Source organism: Aspergillus sclerotioniger (genome assembly GCF_003184525.1).
Source record: "Aspergillus sclerotioniger CBS 115572 chromosome Unknown BO94scaffold_13, whole genome shotgun sequence".
NCBI lineage: Eukaryota > Fungi > Ascomycota > Eurotiomycetes > Eurotiales > Aspergillaceae > Aspergillus > Aspergillus sclerotioniger.
In genome coordinates, this window is record NW_020291003.1 from 21,170 (window position 1) to 38,937 (window position 17,768).

At 50.2% G+C, this 17,768-nt stretch overlaps 7 protein-coding genes and 1 non-coding gene across 8 annotated transcripts; 4 read left to right on the forward strand and 4 right to left on the reverse strand.

Moving 5' to 3' along the window:
• Positions 1-108: 108 nt before the first annotated feature.
• BO94DRAFT_515973 (SDR family oxidoreductase) lies at positions 109-1,453 on the reverse strand (the record flags this gene model as incomplete). Its single annotated transcript, XM_025609944.1, has 3 exons — positions 109-560; positions 618-967; positions 1,018-1,453. The coding sequence occupies 3 exons, from the start codon at positions 1,451-1,453 to the stop codon at positions 498-500; spliced, it is 849 nt and encodes a 282-aa protein (XP_025467583.1). The 3' UTR covers positions 109-497.
• Positions 1,454-2,104: 651 nt separating this feature from the next.
• BO94DRAFT_585286 (terpene synthase family protein) lies at positions 2,105-3,565 on the reverse strand (the record flags this gene model as incomplete). The annotated part of the gene is made up of 8 exons (XM_025615684.1): positions 2,105-2,335; positions 2,406-2,439; positions 2,527-2,616; positions 2,676-2,832; positions 2,892-3,080; positions 3,130-3,148; positions 3,206-3,329; positions 3,414-3,565. 8 exons carry the CDS (start codon positions 3,563-3,565, stop codon positions 2,105-2,107), a joined length of 996 nt encoding a protein of 331 aa, XP_025467584.1.
• A 950-nt stretch (positions 3,566-4,515) lies between these two features.
• BO94DRAFT_623969 (alpha/beta hydrolase) lies at positions 4,516-5,334 on the reverse strand (the record flags this gene model as incomplete). The annotated part of the gene is made up of 1 exon (XM_025617186.1): positions 4,516-5,334. One exon carries the CDS (start codon positions 5,332-5,334, stop codon positions 4,945-4,947), a length of 390 nt encoding a protein of 129 aa, XP_025467585.1. The 3' UTR covers positions 4,516-4,944.
• A 1,550-nt stretch (positions 5,335-6,884) lies between these two features.
• BO94DRAFT_t156 lies at positions 6,885-6,957 on the forward strand. Its single transcript has one exon. It is a non-coding gene; the product is annotated as a tRNA-Trp (tRNA).
• A 67-nt stretch (positions 6,958-7,024) lies between these two features.
• Positions 7,025-8,474, reverse strand: BO94DRAFT_574909 (uncharacterized protein; the record flags this gene model as incomplete). The annotated part of the gene is made up of 3 exons (XM_025615051.1): positions 7,025-7,542; positions 7,598-8,157; positions 8,337-8,474. 3 exons carry the CDS (start codon positions 8,472-8,474, stop codon positions 7,314-7,316), a joined length of 927 nt encoding a protein of 308 aa, XP_025467586.1. The 3' UTR covers positions 7,025-7,313.
• A 319-nt stretch (positions 8,475-8,793) lies between these two features.
• Positions 8,794-10,211, forward strand: BO94DRAFT_565698 (uncharacterized protein; the record flags this gene model as incomplete). Its single annotated transcript, XM_025614509.1, has 4 exons — positions 8,794-8,808; positions 9,151-9,410; positions 9,516-9,741; positions 9,816-10,211. The coding sequence occupies 4 exons, from the start codon at positions 8,794-8,796 to the stop codon at positions 10,020-10,022; spliced, it is 708 nt and encodes a 235-aa protein (XP_025467587.1). The 3' UTR covers positions 10,023-10,211.
• A 1,720-nt stretch (positions 10,212-11,931) lies between these two features.
• On the forward strand, positions 11,932-13,059 carry BO94DRAFT_545992 (uncharacterized protein; the record flags this gene model as incomplete). The annotated part of the gene is made up of 1 exon (XM_025613274.1): positions 11,932-13,059. One exon carries the CDS (start codon positions 11,932-11,934, stop codon positions 13,057-13,059), a length of 1,128 nt encoding a protein of 375 aa, XP_025467588.1.
• Positions 13,060-15,118: 2,059 nt separating this feature from the next.
• Positions 15,119-17,438, forward strand: BO94DRAFT_55174 (uncharacterized protein). The gene has a single exon (XM_025613551.1). It carries the CDS (start codon positions 15,211-15,213, stop codon positions 17,335-17,337), a length of 2,127 nt encoding a protein of 708 aa, XP_025467589.1. The 5' UTR covers positions 15,119-15,210; the 3' UTR covers positions 17,338-17,438.
• Positions 17,439-17,768: the final 330 nt, after the last annotated feature.

Consider the following 17,768-nt stretch of genomic DNA (forward strand, 5'->3'; position numbering starts at 1 on the left):
GGGCGCGGAGGCGGAGATTAGAGCGGTCGTAGCCTGAGGCAGGTTTGCGTCACGCATCCATCTTACTTGGCACTTCGTCTACACATTATCTACTCTCTTTACTCCGTAGTTTTAAGGTCACTTGCATCTGCACCGGTCGGCATTTTCGCCTACGGTTGGGAAAGCACGAACTCACTATCAGATCTATAACATAGCTTACAAAGTTTACCTGATTGATTAGTCTTCAAGATATATCTTGGCCCAGATGCATATAGTACGGTTGTCGATCTCAACGCCATTTTATCGACTGCAGATTACCGTTCAACTATTATATTCCTGCTTCAAAAAAGTTCGTAAACGGCTCACGCATGGAGAAGGAAAGCAAGCATTTCATTCAACGTGGACCATACGAAAACTGATCGACATAGACATCGAGCTCATCGGGCCATCATGCTGGAAACAACAGATGGAAGGAATCGCCCGCATACCAAACAATGATCCCATCGAGGGTTGTCAGACTATAAGGCTTTGCGATGCGGATGAAAGCTATATATCCCACGGTGGGCGTTCAAATACCTCTCCTGCGTTAAAGATCAGTCATGAGACGAACAAGCATCTTGGACAACCATCCAACGTACAAAGAGCCAACCCGGGAGGAGCCTGTTCGCCCACTTGACTATTCCAGCTAACCCTCCCCTCCATATCTGCCCTGACTGTCCATTCAGTACATCCGAGACGACATGCCTCGCGCACACCTCCGCTGACTCCGTTTTGATGATAAATTTGCCAGCAGCACCATCAAAGATAGATTCCCTCACTTGCTGGTAATAGGAGCTGGCTGGGATCTCCAGAGCCGGGCCATTGCTATAAATATTCGACTCGACTTCACCCAGCAGGACAGAATGAACTCGCACCCCGAGCGGCTCCAATTCAATGCGCAGGACCTCCGACATCGACAGCTGGGCTGCCTTTGAGCTATGGTATGTACCTGTTCATGTGGATAAATATGGTTTCTATATAGAGAGGTATTAGACGCACCTTGCCAGGCCACATACAATGTTGCAGCGATCGAAGTGATATTCACTACCATACCCGATGTTTCTACCAGCAACGGAACAAATCCCTGCGTGACTGCTAATGTCCCCCACACATTTACGTCGTATACTTCCTTCGCCTCTGGAATGGACACATCCAACATGGGGGCAACCAGCATTACTCCGGCATTGTTCACCAGCACATCCAGCCGGCCCCCTGTTATGGATCGGACAGATTTCACACAATCTGCGATCGAATCGGGGGATGTGACATCCAGAGGCAGAATCTCAAGGTTGTCTCTCTTCATTGATTCGGCTTTGATGGGATTGCGCGCGGTAGCGAACACATGAAAGCCGCGTTCTAGGAATGCGAGAGCCAGTGCAGCTCCAATACCCCCTTCAGTGCAGCCAGTTATCAGTGCTGTCTTGTTTGATGACATTATTCGGAGCTTTCTGTTGCTCATCCCTCAAGTTGGGGTAAGTGCTGAAGAAAGACTATGCACAGGCCGATGGGGAGGGTCGGTAATAGAGATGGTCAAAGGCCCGGTTTGGCAATCCTTAAACTTTGGTTCATACAGGTTTAAATTCTGTAACGAGATCTGTCTACCTGGAATCTCACTGGATATTCTTGGTACTTTTTCTACATTAACAATAACGCCCGCCCACTTAAAGCCACGCCCGAAAGGTTAAACATGCATGGCCCAGTCTATGGGATACGATCAGAGGAAACCTCGGCTAATCAAGGTTTTACTTCCCTTGTCAAGTCTCATTGAATGTCAGTCATGACATGTCTGACTTTAGTGAAAGAAGGAGGTGGGGATATTTCAAAATAACCACTTGTTAAAGATGAACCGGACCAGAGAAAGGTAGCGTATGTTTGCTATATTTTCAAAGTATTTCGACACGAGGAATATTCTGGGGTAGGAATTGGCTCCGCACCGCCCCAATCTTTTTCACCCAGTACAATTCTGATATTGTCCGGGTCTGATTCTTGATGAACTCCATATCTTGTAGTGGACAGACTGCAAGAGATATATCTGTCAGCAGCGGATAATCTTAAATGAAGGGGTGGCAATATTGAACGCATCCGCTCACCTCCATGACAGGTTTGCCGTGCAATAGTACTTGCATCCATCGATGAAACTCTCGAGGTCCTTCAGCACGTCCCGGTCTGTCGAGTACCTTATCCGAAGCCTCTCAGCGGTGCCATCAAACTCGGTTATGGTGTGCCGAATGCTGTCCACGATATGATTGACTGCTTCTTGCGGTGATCCCAGTTTAGCGTACAGGATGGTTACCAGGTTCTCTCCACCTCCTTGGGCCTGTACATTCGGTCAGATAGTGATGCTCTCACGCTCTTAAAGGGCAGACATGGTGGTGATCCTAACGGACAATTTCCTTTTTAACTGACAGCAAATCATTGACACTGTGTTATAATTGTCGTGGTGTTAGCTGTCTTCGTCGCACTCATCTGGCCGGGGAGACTTGGGCAAATGACAGGAAGACAGCCTACCTGCAAATGTTCACATTGATCAGGTCCCACAAAGCGATAAAGTCAGCATCCTCGTTGACATACGCTGGAAGATCGGTGCAATTGCAGAACCTGCCAGGTTTCTAAATCAGCACTACCTAACTGTGCAGGCAGTTTCATGGGGGTCACACTGGCTGATGGCGAGCACCACTCGCACCGCGCCGGTGCCGAGACGATAGCGGGAGTATTTGTCCACCATCACCAAACTTTCTTCCAAACGTAGGCGCTGTTCGGTTTCCGATGTTTCCATAAAAAACTGGACTTCCTTCAAAAAGGTTTGCCGTTGATCTGTGCTCTTTATAAATTGATGTTATACGCCCTGGGAGGGAGGGGAGGCATGGACATACCCTTGCTGCAAGACTCTTGCAACGCATCTCCAATGAAGTCAAAGCTATTGATCACCTCATTGCTGCTAACCGTGAGATCCTTAGGATCATCAAAACCGAGCCGGTTCCGGACAAAAGCAAGAGTCTCCGCTCGATATTCCTGTGCCATGTCAAAGTCGCCTGCAAGGCTTCCCACGTCTGAGTCGAGCTCTAGAAGCGGTTATCAAATGCATTGACAAGGGGCTGCGGAATGAGATACCATCGTCCCACATGAAGAGCTACATGCACATTAGACTTATCCTGTAAGATCCTCGGAGTACAAAGGATTTGCTCACCCACAAAGAAAGATAGGTGGCAACTCGAAGCTGATCATACTCAACACACGGAAACCATGCAGCGCCGAAAAGCCCAAAGTCGCTACCGAGCAGTCTCTCTAGCCTGGGGTGGTGCGGGAAGCGACTACATGTCCAATTTAGCATGAGTCGCGGGCAACATATACCGAACTGGCAAGTGATATATGACCGTACGGATTGGGTCACATACTTTGTCAACATATATGTGACATCCTGGCGGAGTCTGTTCAAATGAGGGCTCACTTCAAAGGGCCAGTTGGCAAAAGCTGTGTGAAGCCCGCGGATAGTCAACGTTTGGTTTTGGAGACTCTTGATCACTTCAATCCGAGAGGTGGGCGCCATGATATGTCGGTCTGAAACTTTCGTCTGTATGAAGAATCAAGTTTCTCGACACTTCAAACTCGTCAATGGCCATCTTATATAACGCCATAGAGGTTGGAAACGGGCTAGTTCATTCTTTATCATCGATCGGGAGATAAGGCCGCAGGCCTTAAGACAGCACCATTCGCTTTTCCGTGGAATCGCAAAACTCTCCACGATGATCTACATTCCCAAGGTTCGGGACAACAAACCACGTTGGCAGGTGGCTTATGATTGTGGCGGTCAATGCTAATGTACGTCGATCACCCTTCAGGTCAATTATCATGCAAGATTCAGGTATTAGTTGACCACAGCCACAGTCATTTGGCACCATTCCAGATATCTTCTTGCAGCGCACGCCATCCAACAGTGGCGAGTGTACCGTGCATCCAACCAGGCAACCTTCACCAGCAATGCGCACATCTTCCTCCTCACTGCCTATTTGATCTTTGAATATGCTTCAGCACAGCAGAAAAACCCAGGATTGAGCGACTGCTTGGTTTAGCCCCACTATGGCTATTGAAATCTCGCCAAATTCATTCTTAGGGGGGCTGAGTGCGATCACCGCCTTGTGCAATTTGATCAAGACAGTTGGTTGGGTCGAAGTACTATCCGATTGTCTGCCCGTCTCGGAGGTCACTGATATGGCGCCATCAATAATTTACAATAGGAGTACGTATGACGGACACACGGCTGATGCTGATCCGATCTAGATAGGTAGTGCTGCCCCGCTGCGGCTATGTGTCTGGCGATCGATGCAGACCCTTGGATTCCTTATTTTGCGCCGCACGCAGCAGATATGCCGGGATGGATTAGACAACCAAGTACGATCACATGTGCTCGGTGCCTCTAAAGATTCTAGATGATGTGATAGCGTACTGAAGCCGCCATTGCTTCGACTGATGAGGTATCCTTGGCTGTCAAGTACGAGACAGCGAGAAATTGTGGTGTGGCCATTCTCTACGCCATGTTCTCTACTTGTGATTCCTCTGTCTAGCTCACGGTGGCGCCACATGATATCAAATCTCACTCGCCACTTTCTGCACCATCTTAACCAACTCCTCCGGCCTACTCAAAAATGAACAGTGCCCGGAGTAAATTGTCACCGTTGTTAGCTTTGCTCTTGCATCCACTGCATCTTATACCATGCTTTTCTGCAGCGGGCGTTTGATGGCCAGTCCTGGACTGAGTAGATATAAACTGTTGGGGGGTCTTTCTACACCCCCGAGGCTGCCCCGCAGTTATGGGTGACATTTTCCTTGGCTAGCTCCTCGGCCCTGGCAGGTTCGATATCATTGTAGAAAGAGGCCAGTGAGTTTTTGGCATATAATATCCCATTCCCATTGTTGCCTAGATCCACGTCACATTGGAAGCCGTACTTCTCGATCACACCGGGGAGCAAGTCTCCCGGTGAAACGAGCCAGGCGCTTAGAAGGACCAGATTTGACGACGCCTTTGGTATTTTCGCTTGCAGGGGTGGTGGCTTCAGATGCAACAATACCGCCGTACGAGTGTACCAAAGCCAGAATAGTATGACCTGTCTTGAGGAGCTCTTGCGCAGCGTGGCGGACAGCCATCACGTCCTCGGTTAGGGTTGCAGTGGGCGGGCGCTCATCCTGACAGGACGGGAGGCGGGGACAGGCCACGGCGAACCCAGCCCCCGCGAGACGAGCGCTGAAATCATCCCAGATCTGGGGAAGGGAGTAAGCCCCGTGAACAATTAGGATAGCTGTAGGCTTTTGGTGCGTCATCTTGCGAGGTACGGAAGGAGGGTTTGAGAAACTAGGTCCTGGCCTGCGGGAAGCCCCCAGCCCAAGGCATTGCGAAGCGCCTTAGTAAGCAACATGCAACGCACTTTGACCGTATTTAAAGAGCTTCATCAAGCGCATATAAAGGGCTACTAAAGGGCTCCATCGAGCGCTACTAAAGGACTCCGTTGAGCGCTGCTAAAAGACTTCATCAAGCGCATTTAAAGAGCTACTAAAGAGCCCCATCAAGCACTACTAAAGGGCTACTAAAGGCCTTCGTCGAGCACTACTAAAGGGCTCCGTCGAGCGCTTTTAAAAGGCTCAGTCAAATACTTAAAAACGCAGTACTTGATTCAGACCGTAGGTCTGAATATAGACTGGGAGGCCTTCCCCCCCCCCAGACCCCCTCCGAGACTCTTGTTAGGCTGAAGCAGTAAGTACCGGCAATATAGTTTAAGTCACGTTACGAGTGAATAGAACAACCAAACAGGAAGCCAAAATTGTGCAACTTGTTGGACCAATGAGAAGCCTCGAAGCTGGAAACTTCCCTAGCAGGACCGAACCTAGTATTGCTCAGCGCTAGCGCGCTTCGCAAATGATGTAGCGAGGGAACTGAGAGGAGAGGAAGAGGGCGGACGAAAATATAGATAGCATAGGTAGCCTTGGGGCAAGGCTGACACTATGCGAGGTGTAAGCGCTAGCTGTTGGTCAACTACTGTACTTGGTTAAATAACTAGGTAGCAAGAGAGACGCTTAGTATCGGGACGATCTGATCATTGGAAGGAGGGTACATGGGGCAGCATCTCAGCCAGATTATACCACTTAGTCTGCAATGCACAGCTGCATGGTCATCCAGGACTACTAACTAGAGCCTTGCTACCAGGGATGGAGACTGGACAAAAAACAACTGTGATTTAAGACACTCCAACTAACGGCGACCTGGCTTGGGGGCATACTGTATTGCACGTTGTGGAACCAACGGGCCCAGCTTAGTACTGCTGCCTATAGCAGCTGGTTTGAACATTGTACCGTAAACTCGCCTATGCCTAAGATTTGATATAATATAGTACAAAGATTACATTTGGGAATCCTACTACTTAGCTTAGCAATATACTTTGGCAAAGCAGCCTCGCGGAATAAATATATATAATTTGCACATCATCTCCACCTAGTGGGCATAGTCCCATAAAACCAGATAATCTGAATGACAAGTCCATTCTCAAACGAGAAGAAATGCATCTACCTGATCACCTCACCCACTCAATCCCCATCCCCAAATCCAATCAACTAAGTCCCTATACACCCGACGAACCCGTATCTCGGGTGGACAGGAACGGAAGCACAAGTTCAACAGTACTTACATCACATCGCCTATCAAAAGACCACAAACATTCGGCCCAGATAAATCTCAGACTTGATTCTACAATAATTTATTATCATATGCAATAGCTGTAATATGCAAACAAACTAGAGCGTGCGATGTAATATATTCACTACTACACAACCCACCAGCACAATATATTTTCTTCCACCGGGTAGTTCCTTCAACAAATGGGCCTATGGCGCAATTGGTAGCGCGTACGACTCCAGATCGTAAGGTTGTCCGATCGAGCCGGGCTGGGCTCATCCCATCTTTTTTTCATATATTTTTTTGTTCTTTGTGCACATGGTTTCTTTTCTCTCTCTATCGTATCCTGTCTTTTCCTACTCGGGGTCTTGAGTCTTGCTTTTCCATGGCGCTATTTACACCATCTCACCAATAGTGGGATTGGACATCCCTGGTCGACTATTCTTGTAAATGTACGAAAATCCAGAACATGCTCTGCCTCCTGTATAGCTTTTCTTGTAACCAGAAAGGTTTGAGATATACATATGATGAGTAAAAATACGGAATGAATGCGAGACCAGGTTGCGCTTAGCCTGGCTCCATAGAAACGGCCATCATTAGCCACGAGCACAATTGTCTATCTGCTCTTATGGCGCTAGGTCCTAGCATCTTCCTGAGCCCTCAGAGCAATTGCCAGCAGGATACTACCTAGCTGTTTCACATCTCCAGCTCTGGTGGTATCCCAAGGTCCAAACACATGTAAAGTAAGGAATCCAGGCTTCTCATCCTTGCCTAGCGTATTGTTCAAGTATCTAATGTAGTTGGCATCGTACTCGGCGAAAGTAAGATATATCTCATGCCTGTCCTGGGAAATGAGAATACGACTGACTCATCAGTATACAGCATATCCAATCGACTCATGGTATGAGATTGACTTACAGGCCACAACCGCTCGTAAAGTCATCGGGATCAGGCTCACACTTGATCCAGGCAACTATTTCAGCGGCCTCTTGCATCGAAATGCGATTTGATTGCTTGAATCTCACCATTGGCTTCACCTCCACGATTGCAAAAGTCTTAGGACCTCCATCTTCTAGACACCCATCAGTGCGGGCCTCAAATGATGCACTTCTAAAATTAGCTACGAAGGGCTTGCGATATAGCGTCCAATGAGACTGAACATTCATGTGGATCGTAAAAGCATTCAAAAAGTCGATAAGCGCGGTATTCACGATTTGCTCATCTTTCGTTCTAGGAAAGTTCAGATCGAGGAGCTCCTGAGGTCCATAGGACCTCTTCTCAGGTGGTGTTTCCGGAGTGACTTCATCGTGCTCAAGCTCCGGCTTCAAGACTGGTGTACTTGGCGGCTTCGTAGGGGTTTCGAATGTGAGTTTCCTCACACCTTCCTCTACCCTCTTCAGTTGACCACGGGTCCGATGCGCAATTGGACTGATAGCAACATTGGGCCGAAACTCGGTATCATGTGGAATCCGAGCAACCTGCTTTTAATAGAATCGAGGCAAAGCAAATGTCCCCTCCCCCAACTCGCCAGAGAAGCTGCTCAGATACGTTTTCCAGGACAGAGACTTATCCAGCATATCGGCAGCTCTTGTTTCCCACTCCTCCAACCAAAATCTGCCAACTTAAGCTTGCTCGACAGCTGACTTTTTTGCAGGACCCGAAGCATCAAGTATTGCTCTAGCTGTATCGTCGAAGCCGAAGTAAGATCAATGTTGTGAATAGTCTTGTTTTCCACCTTTTCGAGCCGGGCAGCGACATCCCACTTGCTCGGGTTGACTGGCAGTTGTTCCGACATGATATGAGAGACCCACTAACAAATTCGGAATGTCATGCAACTTGAGGCAAAGGAACAGCGAGGGGACCGTAAAGAGGTACAAAGGAGGAACGGGGATAAAAGGATGGGGGAGGGGGGAAGGGGGATAGCCCCAAGGAAGGCCCAGGACAGGTCATAGTTGCTTTACTGATGGTGGTGTCCTTGCCGCCCATTCCCCTCCTCCAGCACCGTCGCAATTCGTTGCGATTATGCAGCAATCAGCCGACACCGACAAGGATCGGAAGAATCGATCCAATGCGTGTAGCTGTCCTTGCCGCCCAGAGGAGAGGGGGTGTCCATAATGGCGCATTGGCCTGTCAGATAGATAGCAGGGAGGGAGGGAGATACATAGGTAGAAGGAGAGAGAAGGTAGCTACCTACTTAGGCAGGCACTATCTAGGCAGACACTAGGCAGGCACTGGCCCCGAGCGGGGCACGGCGGTTAGTGGTGGAGGCCCGTGTTGCGGCGCAACGCCACTGATTCGCAGGCACAACAACACGCCAGCCTCCTCTCTCTGCTTCTTCCACCACCGTTATTAATAGGTCCCCGCTCAGTCCTTCGGATCCTTTGCAGGCCCTCACACTCCCAGGACCATCTTCTCTCATAAGTTCTGTTTCTACCATGTCCAAGACCCCAGATACATGAACAACACGCGAGAGCTACCGTGCCGCGCTCAGAGCAATCAGGGACCAAATCATCACCAGATTGAAGACGGACCAGATTGACGAGTCCCAGGCGATACATGCAGGCATCCAGCAGCGCAACCTGTGTCTAGATGGACCAGAAGCCCCCCTTTTCTTTCAACCATACCAGGAGGAACTCGAGCCACTAGACGAACTAGAATATGCAATCTACGATCCCAGCCTGGAGGATTATCAAAATATCAGAGACCTGCATATCACTATGCAAAACTGTCTGTCCCTAGCAAGCCCCAAACTACCCAAAAACCACAGGCATTGCCTATAAACCGTACGCCATCTCATAAGATGCCTGGTGCCTTATCCTACTAACCACTAGCCCAGATGGGGAGACTTCAATTTCGAAGCGATGTTCGAGAATGATTACTATTGGCATGTGTCTTTCACGGCTCGCACTCGAATGGACATAAACCTACCCCATATGAAGTGTCTGATCGCAAACGATATCACCGGGGATGATCGACTTACTCGGGGGGAGCTGATCAGCATCGTAAATATCATGGTTGGTCGATTGCATACTAGACATCTTCGACCCCATGTAATAGCTCCAGTAAGTGTGCTGTACTCTCGAACTCTAAGGCATTTGCTTTTGCACGCGCTAATCCAGCCCTGTCATATCTCTAGGTCATGTTATACTCCCTCATGGGCCCACATCATCTTCGTGTTCTGGAGGCGTATTATAATGGCGTCAACCTCGTGGTGCGAAAAACGAAGCTGTATGATATGAAGGAGTATGATGAGAAAACCCTAGAACTACTTACGCGGTGGTGGTTGGGCCATGCGGTTGGAGATACTACTAAGTTGATTACCCCGGAGACCCTTGTTTCTTGATATACCTACTTATAATGTATGCGTGCGAGTGAATCCATGGTGGTGGTATATATGTGTTTGTTAAGTAATTGGACTTTTTAATCAAAAGGGGTAGGTGTGCCGTATATTAACGGGCGTTTGGACACACCACCTGCACTATTTCACCACTACTATTGTTGGGTATTAGAATGAATTACACGCAGACAAGTCCGTTCATCTTATTTTACGTTGTCTGGTGTGAGATGATGGAAGGGGAGTAAGTACAGGTATTTACCGGAGAGATACGCCCTCTGTGGTGGCATTTCCCGCAAATGCCGGAGGTGAGTTCCTGCGATCAGAGTGTAATTACATCACCCAGTTCAAGACATACGAGTATCAATTCTTTTAAAATCCGAGGATAGATATGAAGTGTCTTCCAATGAATCTATTAATTGTTGATCGATATGATTCTACAACTGTGTTGTGTTCCCTGGGTAGGCATGGAGGTGTATCTCTTAACTGGTTACAGTGATGGCTGCAGAGGGTGATACTGGGGGTATTGGTATCTGGATGTGATTTCTGGGGGTATTGATAAAAGGTAGGCTGATAATAGACGTGGAGGTGCACTGACATGTCTATCTAGTTCTCGCAAGTCAGCTAGTCCCTGCACTTTGCAAAGCATGATAGGAGGAAATTAAGTTTAAGGGGATGAACAGCGGATACTGGTTTTATCGGAGATAGTCGCGATATATCAGAACTGCGCTGAATAATCGTATGATGGGGACAACACTTATATCAGGAGTGGATGATAAGCCATGAATGTTAAACAGTGTGCTAAGGAAAGCATTACACCTACTAGTACTGATATAGTATTCTAGAAGTGAGTGAAACAGCAGCACGACACACAGCCACGGTGTATTTATCCTGGAGAGCCTGTGTCCAGGGAGCATCAGGGGAAATCATTATTGGCCTCCCCACTTTTCATCTAGCTGTGCTACCAACCAGGTATAACAGCATAGATGAGATAATTAAGGGGATCAAAGACCGGACGGAGAAAGTTCGGGGTGACTTCTGATTATCCTAGAAGCGTTGGGTCGATTACGAATATCGAGCCAGTTCCTGGGTGATAACGACCCAGGGATTGATGTCAGTTGGCTAGTAGTAGCCTTATGGCCATCTAGGCCTGTCCCACAGTACAGCGTCGAGACCTGACTGGTCGGCTATAATTCACGATCCTGCTTGATGGACTGCAAGTGGACTAGCAGAGGGTCTGGCCATAGTGAAAGAGGGGAGAACTGGCGGACTCCGTCGGGGCGACTATAAGTTTGCTTGGTATCTGCCCCCACAGACACCAAGCATAGTATTTCGAACGGTGGGCCACATTGGGGTTTTGGTCCCTCTGCCCTCCCTCCAGGTAGATAGGATTTTTTGATTGTTGTGGCCTGGTTACTGCCGGGGGTCAGCAAATTGCAGCATGACTGGTGATTGCAGTCTCCACCCCTGGTCCACCGCTCCGTTGCATTTTCTCAGCCACAATGGTGAATGGTCAATTGACAGTCTGAACAACGGACATCTCCTTTTTGCACCAATCGGAGCAAGCCCCAGAACTGAGACAAAACGGGTGATTCCGCTTAATCAGCATTTCTTCCCGATAATCCAACAGCGAACTTGTCGATCATACACTTTATATTGTGCATACCAGAAAGACGATTTCCACAGGTGTCAGGGCAAAGGGATATGGATTAAGGCAGCACACGCTCTTGTCTGGGATACGGGAGCAAAGATGGCGGATGCTACCAGGCCTGCTGACGTGCTTCGTTTTCTACTACCCGGGAAACGCATCCATTGCAAAGAATCACCAGGTATAAAGTGACGGTGTCATCCCTACTTGCGAGTTTGGTTCCATGGCGCGTCTGCTGGGGAGACTATAGGTGCCATCATCCATTCCATCATGGGAAACTGTATATCTTTGCGACGGCGGCGATCGCCGCCAGAGGCCAAGAAGCCCCGAAAAACCCATGCACCTCTGGAAAGACTTCCCCCAACGGTCTTCTACCGTATCGCTAGGTACCTTGACCAGGCGGACTACAATAGTCTGTATTGCTGCTCGGAAGAGATGGCTGGCTTGGCCAAACCGTGCATCTGTGCTTCCCTACCCGCCGGGCTGCAGATCGGGCAGAATTCCAGTGAGAACGAAATTATGCACATGCTAGCGACTAACCCAGAGACCAATCACTTGCCCATGTCCTTGCATGTTATCCTGCCCTATATAGGGGATAAAGATGCACGTAACGTGAGTGAGGGGGGCCTCTCTTATGACCCGGAGGCTCTCCACAGCACTCCAGAGATGGGGACTGTGCGGCGGGACTTAAACAATCTAGTCAACTGCAAAGATCTTCATTTCACGCTTGCCAGAGCAGATCAGAGCACAGGTCTAAAATCGAACAACAAGGTCCTCTACATCGAAGATGCCTTGTATGCGGTCCTTGCTGATACCCCCGCACGGGTGGAGAAACTCACACTGGACAGCAGGGTGGTCAAGTCGTGGGAGTGTGGGAAGTCGGCCATGCATGAAAGCCTCGATAAGGCATGGAGTAATCTGAAGTCGCTTGAGGTCAGAGAAACGCTTTCTTCAGACTTCTCGAAAGGCACCGCTATTTCACACATCCTTCAGCACGCCCCGGAACTTCAAAGCCTTTCTCTTAACAGCCTAGCCGCTGACTCGAAGCGTTCCAAGATCTTCAGGGTAGCTAGCTCAGCTAGCATCAAAACCAATCGGCTCGAGAGTCTTGTACTCGCCGATCTCGCAGTTAAGCCGGAAGATCTGACTATGTGGCTGACCCGTTTTGGTAGCACCCTGAAAACACTGGAGCTTTACTCAGTTCTCCTGGCGGACGGAAGCTGGAAAGATGTCATCCAGACCATCCAGGACAAGTGCACCAACTTGCAGAAAGTTGTCGTGCAGTATCCACAAGGTGCTGCTCAGAGGGGGCCCTTTCTGGATGTCACATGCTCGGGATCAGATCTCCACTCCAAGCTGGAACAATTTAAGGGAAGCGTGGCCGAGGCCGGCATCTAACTTGTTGAAAGCGAGGTCTCCGTGAATGTCCAGATTGTCCCAGTCAGAAGTGCCAAATCATTCAGCCGTTGAGATATTTCCTATGTCAAATTGTTACGATTTATGATGCAACGGCGCGCGTCCATGGATCCCAAATTGATATCTTAACCCATGTGATGTGAGCTGTCCACTCTTTAATTTTCTTTTGTTCATTTTGCATCTTTCATTTTTCCTGCTTTGAACCAGAATGTCCATCTGAGATGGTTCCTGACAAGGCTGGCCCAATTGCCTTGGGTCAGTCACCATCTACCCGATAAGGCGCTGTTCATGGTACCGAGATAGTTTACCAATGCACTGACCATTGAACGCCACGAGGTCCCTCCACCATCAGCTCGTACGACGGCCGTAGAACGGAAACGGCGACGGGAGAGCCCTTTCATTCCGATGACATGGTAACGGGGGCTTGTATACGTCGGCAATCCTACCGCATGATGCGCGGATCGTCGTTGCGCGCATCCCGATCAAGGGATTGCGCCCGCCTTTCCGGATTCGGGAAGATAGAGTTTTCCGCGCCATGCAATGATGCACCGCTGCAATTAGATAACTAAACTAACCTCGACTAGTCCTCCGGGTTCCACCGGGCAGCACCTCGCGATCCCTTCTTCAGGCTCGGGCGGGTATGACTAGACCCCCGGCCCAGTAGTGGCCGCTAGTCTGGTTGGTCGTGACCTTTTGCGGCCTCGTTTTTGCCTCCATCCTGGCGTCCCTCAATGGACGTTGTCCGAATTCGAGGCGATTCTTACCCAATCGAGGCAAAGTAGCTGGGAACTTCCATGTCTTCGGTTCGTTTAGCTTTTCTGGCAGTTGGTGTGACTGGGGAGATGGGGGATCTGAAGGGACCAGCGACGAAGCAGATTGGATGGAAGAAGAAAGAAGCGCCCATGAAGACGAGAAACCCCACCGATGGGGATGAACCGTGAAGTAAGCCATGCTGCCAAGGAACGGGGGCTTTCCGGAGCACACCGACCATCGCCTCTGCTGCTGGCTGGCTGCGCTGCAGGCGCCTCTGACGACGATGGGGGTGGTGTGGTGTTTCAGGCCCGAGTTGCTTAGTACTTTGCAGGGAGGAGTTGCTTGGGTAGGTTGGCTGTCACGTCTCTCTATCGAGTACCTAGTAGTCTCCTCGCGGTGGTTTGTCGGGGATTCGCCTCGTCATTCAAATGGGGGGGAGTCAACGACAAAACGACTCCAGTGTTTCATGCCTGTCATTCTTTTTTGATCCTCCTCGCATGGACTGGGTCTGTATTTAGTATTACTGTATTAGACTGCTAGTGTGTTAAATGTTAATTGTTGAGAGTGTTCTAGGCTTCTAGTCCAGCACGGCAGACTGGAGGAGTTACGTTACCCCGTATCTACATTGATAGACTCGATGGGTAGACCGTAGTGGCGAGGCGCAGCAGCAGCTAAATGCCACAAATAGAACATCGACTCCCCGATGGATTTAATTTTGGTAGGCAAGTACGTAGGATGGGATTAGTACTAGTGGTATAGAACCGTGAATGCGGATTGATAAGAAATAGTCCCATTGTCTTCATTAGAAACCGAGGAATATCATCATCCTACATTCTTTGCAAGCAGCAGCCAGCGTCACTCGCCCGAATGAGAAGCCCCAGGCCACCCACTTTTTGTGCTGGATTTCCCACTTCCTGTCCGCGCTAAACCCGGTTCGGAGGCTGCTCGGGTGGCCCTGGCTTCTTCCTGAGGCAACCACTCACTGCTCGCTCGGCTCTTCTTCCCCTTCCCTTCTCCTCTTTCAACTAACAATCCCTCCCTCTCATTCAACATCCTCTCCTCCTCCACCCACTCACTCACTTACTCACTCACCACCCACTCCAACCCAACTGCCGCCTTTCTCACCCATCCACCCGACACCTTATCCTCCTATCCTCATCCCATCCTTTTTTTATTTCATCTACTCGGGGTTGTAGTTCCTTTTAATCATTCTTTCGCCTACATTCTCTCCTTCCCCTGTCACTCTTTCCTCTCTCTCTCCGTCGCTCTCTCCCTCTCTCTACCCGGTACCCCGGTCCTCAGTCGACTCAGGTGACTGGCCCGATTTCTCTGAGAGATTGATTGAATCAGACAGGTAGCCCGACAGGGCTGTGCAACGCCATGTCTGGGCATCTATCATCCGACCATACTCGCTCCCTCTCGCAGTCTTCGCGACCCTCGTCCCAACAAGTCGATCCGATGCATCATCGCTCAATGTCTGCTCGCTCTTCCAACCCCAATGTCTTTTCCGACGAGTATTCTTTAGAACCCATCGATCCCGAATACAACACTTTCATTCCTCGCAGTCCGTCTATCTCTTCTATTGCCTCCTCCAACACCCTCCGTGGGTCGGTACCCCAACAGCAGCAGCAGCAGCAGCAGCCCAAAGCCTACAACACCATTCCCCCCACTGACGCCGAGTTGAACGAGGACCCCTTCGGCGATGAAGCTCGAGTCTCCTTCGATGAGACTCCCCACCGATCCAGTCTCCCTCCGAAGGGGCTGGATTTAACGCATCGCAACTCGGTCGCGTCCACCGCTCCTTCCATCACCGGTCGCAGCCAAAGTGCTTCTTCGCGTTTCTCCATGCCCGTCCGGGCAATGAGCCCCTACACCGGAGCAACCGGTCCCAGCCATCCGTATGCGATGTACCCGCAGGTCGGCGTTAGTCGCTCTCCCAGTGTGGCCACGACGTCGACGTTACGGCCGATGGACCGACCGTTGGAGGATACGAGTGCACCACAGCATCCATATGCCATGTACTCGCAGAATGTGGTGGCTGAGGAGGACGGGATCGACAATTCGATGGTGCCTCTTGGCTTCCCCGGACACAACCAGCAAGCCTACCAGCGACCGCCTAACCGGGCGGATGACGACATTGGCGACCTGATCGGACCGGACGGCCACACCGAACAGCTTCCACCTTACTCTCGTTATCCCGAAAATGCTGTCCCTAAAGTGGAAGGCACATTTGCGACCGTCAATGATGCTGGCATCATGCAGGACGAAACCGTTCACCATGAGCGTGCTGGACCACCAATGTCGGAGGTTTCCTCGAATACACTAGTGGTGGAGGATACGCCAAGTAGAGAAGGTAACCGAGGGGTGGAAGAGCCCCCAGTCACTGGGGTAATGGCATTCGAAGAGAAATTGAAGAGCAAAGGCAAAAAAAAGGCCTGTTGTGGCCTCCCGGTCTGGACGCTTGTTTTGGTGGGGGTGGTGATGCTTGTGGGAGGATGCATTGGGGGTATCATTGGCGGCGTCTTAGGGGCCAGAAAGGCGGCCGAGCAAGAACACACCTCGCCAAGCCGTCCGCATATCGTGACGGTGACAGAGACTCCCAGGATGGACGCAACTCCGGTTACGGCTACGCCCACCAATCTGCTTACTCTTCCCACTGGGCAATACGCAATTCCTGCCTCTCCTAAGAATCAGTCGAAATTCTGTGTGGCCGACTCGGATTACCGGGTGTCGTGGGGTTGCCTCAATTCGGGAAAGATCCCCGTGGTGGTTGGGGGTACGGACGAGCAGCGCAACATTACGTTTGAAGACTCGTACGACTCGGCCTATACTTCATCGCTTACTTACGGCGCCCAGCAACCCGTCTTTTCTAACCCCACTCAAAATCTGACCATGATGATGGACTCCAATGATCTTAGTTTTGGTCCTGCTTTGACCTTCATGACGTTCTACGACAAGCTTGTCATTGTGCCGCAGGACAGCTTCCCGTCAAGCTCTTCCTCTAAACGGGACTATGTTACGGAGGACGAAGTCGTGGCGAGCATGCTGAGCCGCAAGGACACTGCGCAGGCCGGGGATAAGCCATGGTTCTGTTGGTGGAACAGTACGGTGATAGAGTTCTTCTTGTACATCAACGAGACGACCAAGGAGTACCAGTATAGCAGCAGCGCAATTGTGACGACGACGACCTCGTATGCTGCGCAAGCCACACAAGGGAGCTCGAATTCTTACTCCCGGGCTAAGAGAGACTCTAGCATACCGGACTACCCCCGTCGAATCAAGATGGAGGAGAAGCGCGACAACCCGTCGGCCGCGAATCCATACTGCCAGCAGATGCAGGTTCTTGATGATGGACAAGTGGGCCCGATATCCCAAGAGACGGTCCAGATCAAGGTGGTTCAACCCACGCCGACGACGACGATTGAAGCCGCCACCGGGACGTCGCAGACATATACGGCCAAGGCCGAGTATGAGAGTGTTTGCTACTGCGTCTCTCTGACTGACTGAAGCGAGATGAAGATGAACGAGAGCGACTTTTTTCAACGTGGCCTTGCGACCGCGGCGTCGGCGTTAACCCCGGTGGTGGGAACAATTTCTTTCTCGACTCACGTGCATACGAATGATTGTCTGGACTTGGTCTATTTCTTGGGTATGAAGGCTTCCGGTACTGTTTGCTGAGTACGGCGTGCATCTGTGTATTGAACCCCGATGTTTGGGTGGCTTTGTCTTCTTTTTTGGACCGACTGCGTTGACAAATGGTTGTCTGCGAGCAGTCCGGCGGCGTTTTGGGACTATACAGTGCGGACATCCTTGGTTGGACCGCTACCTTGTGGACATTTCCTTGCTGTTTTTCTTTCTGGCGGGCCATCGATGGGATGGCGTTTGGTCATTGGCATTTCGACATGTTCTGGCAATATTGTCCGAATCTACTTGGTTTG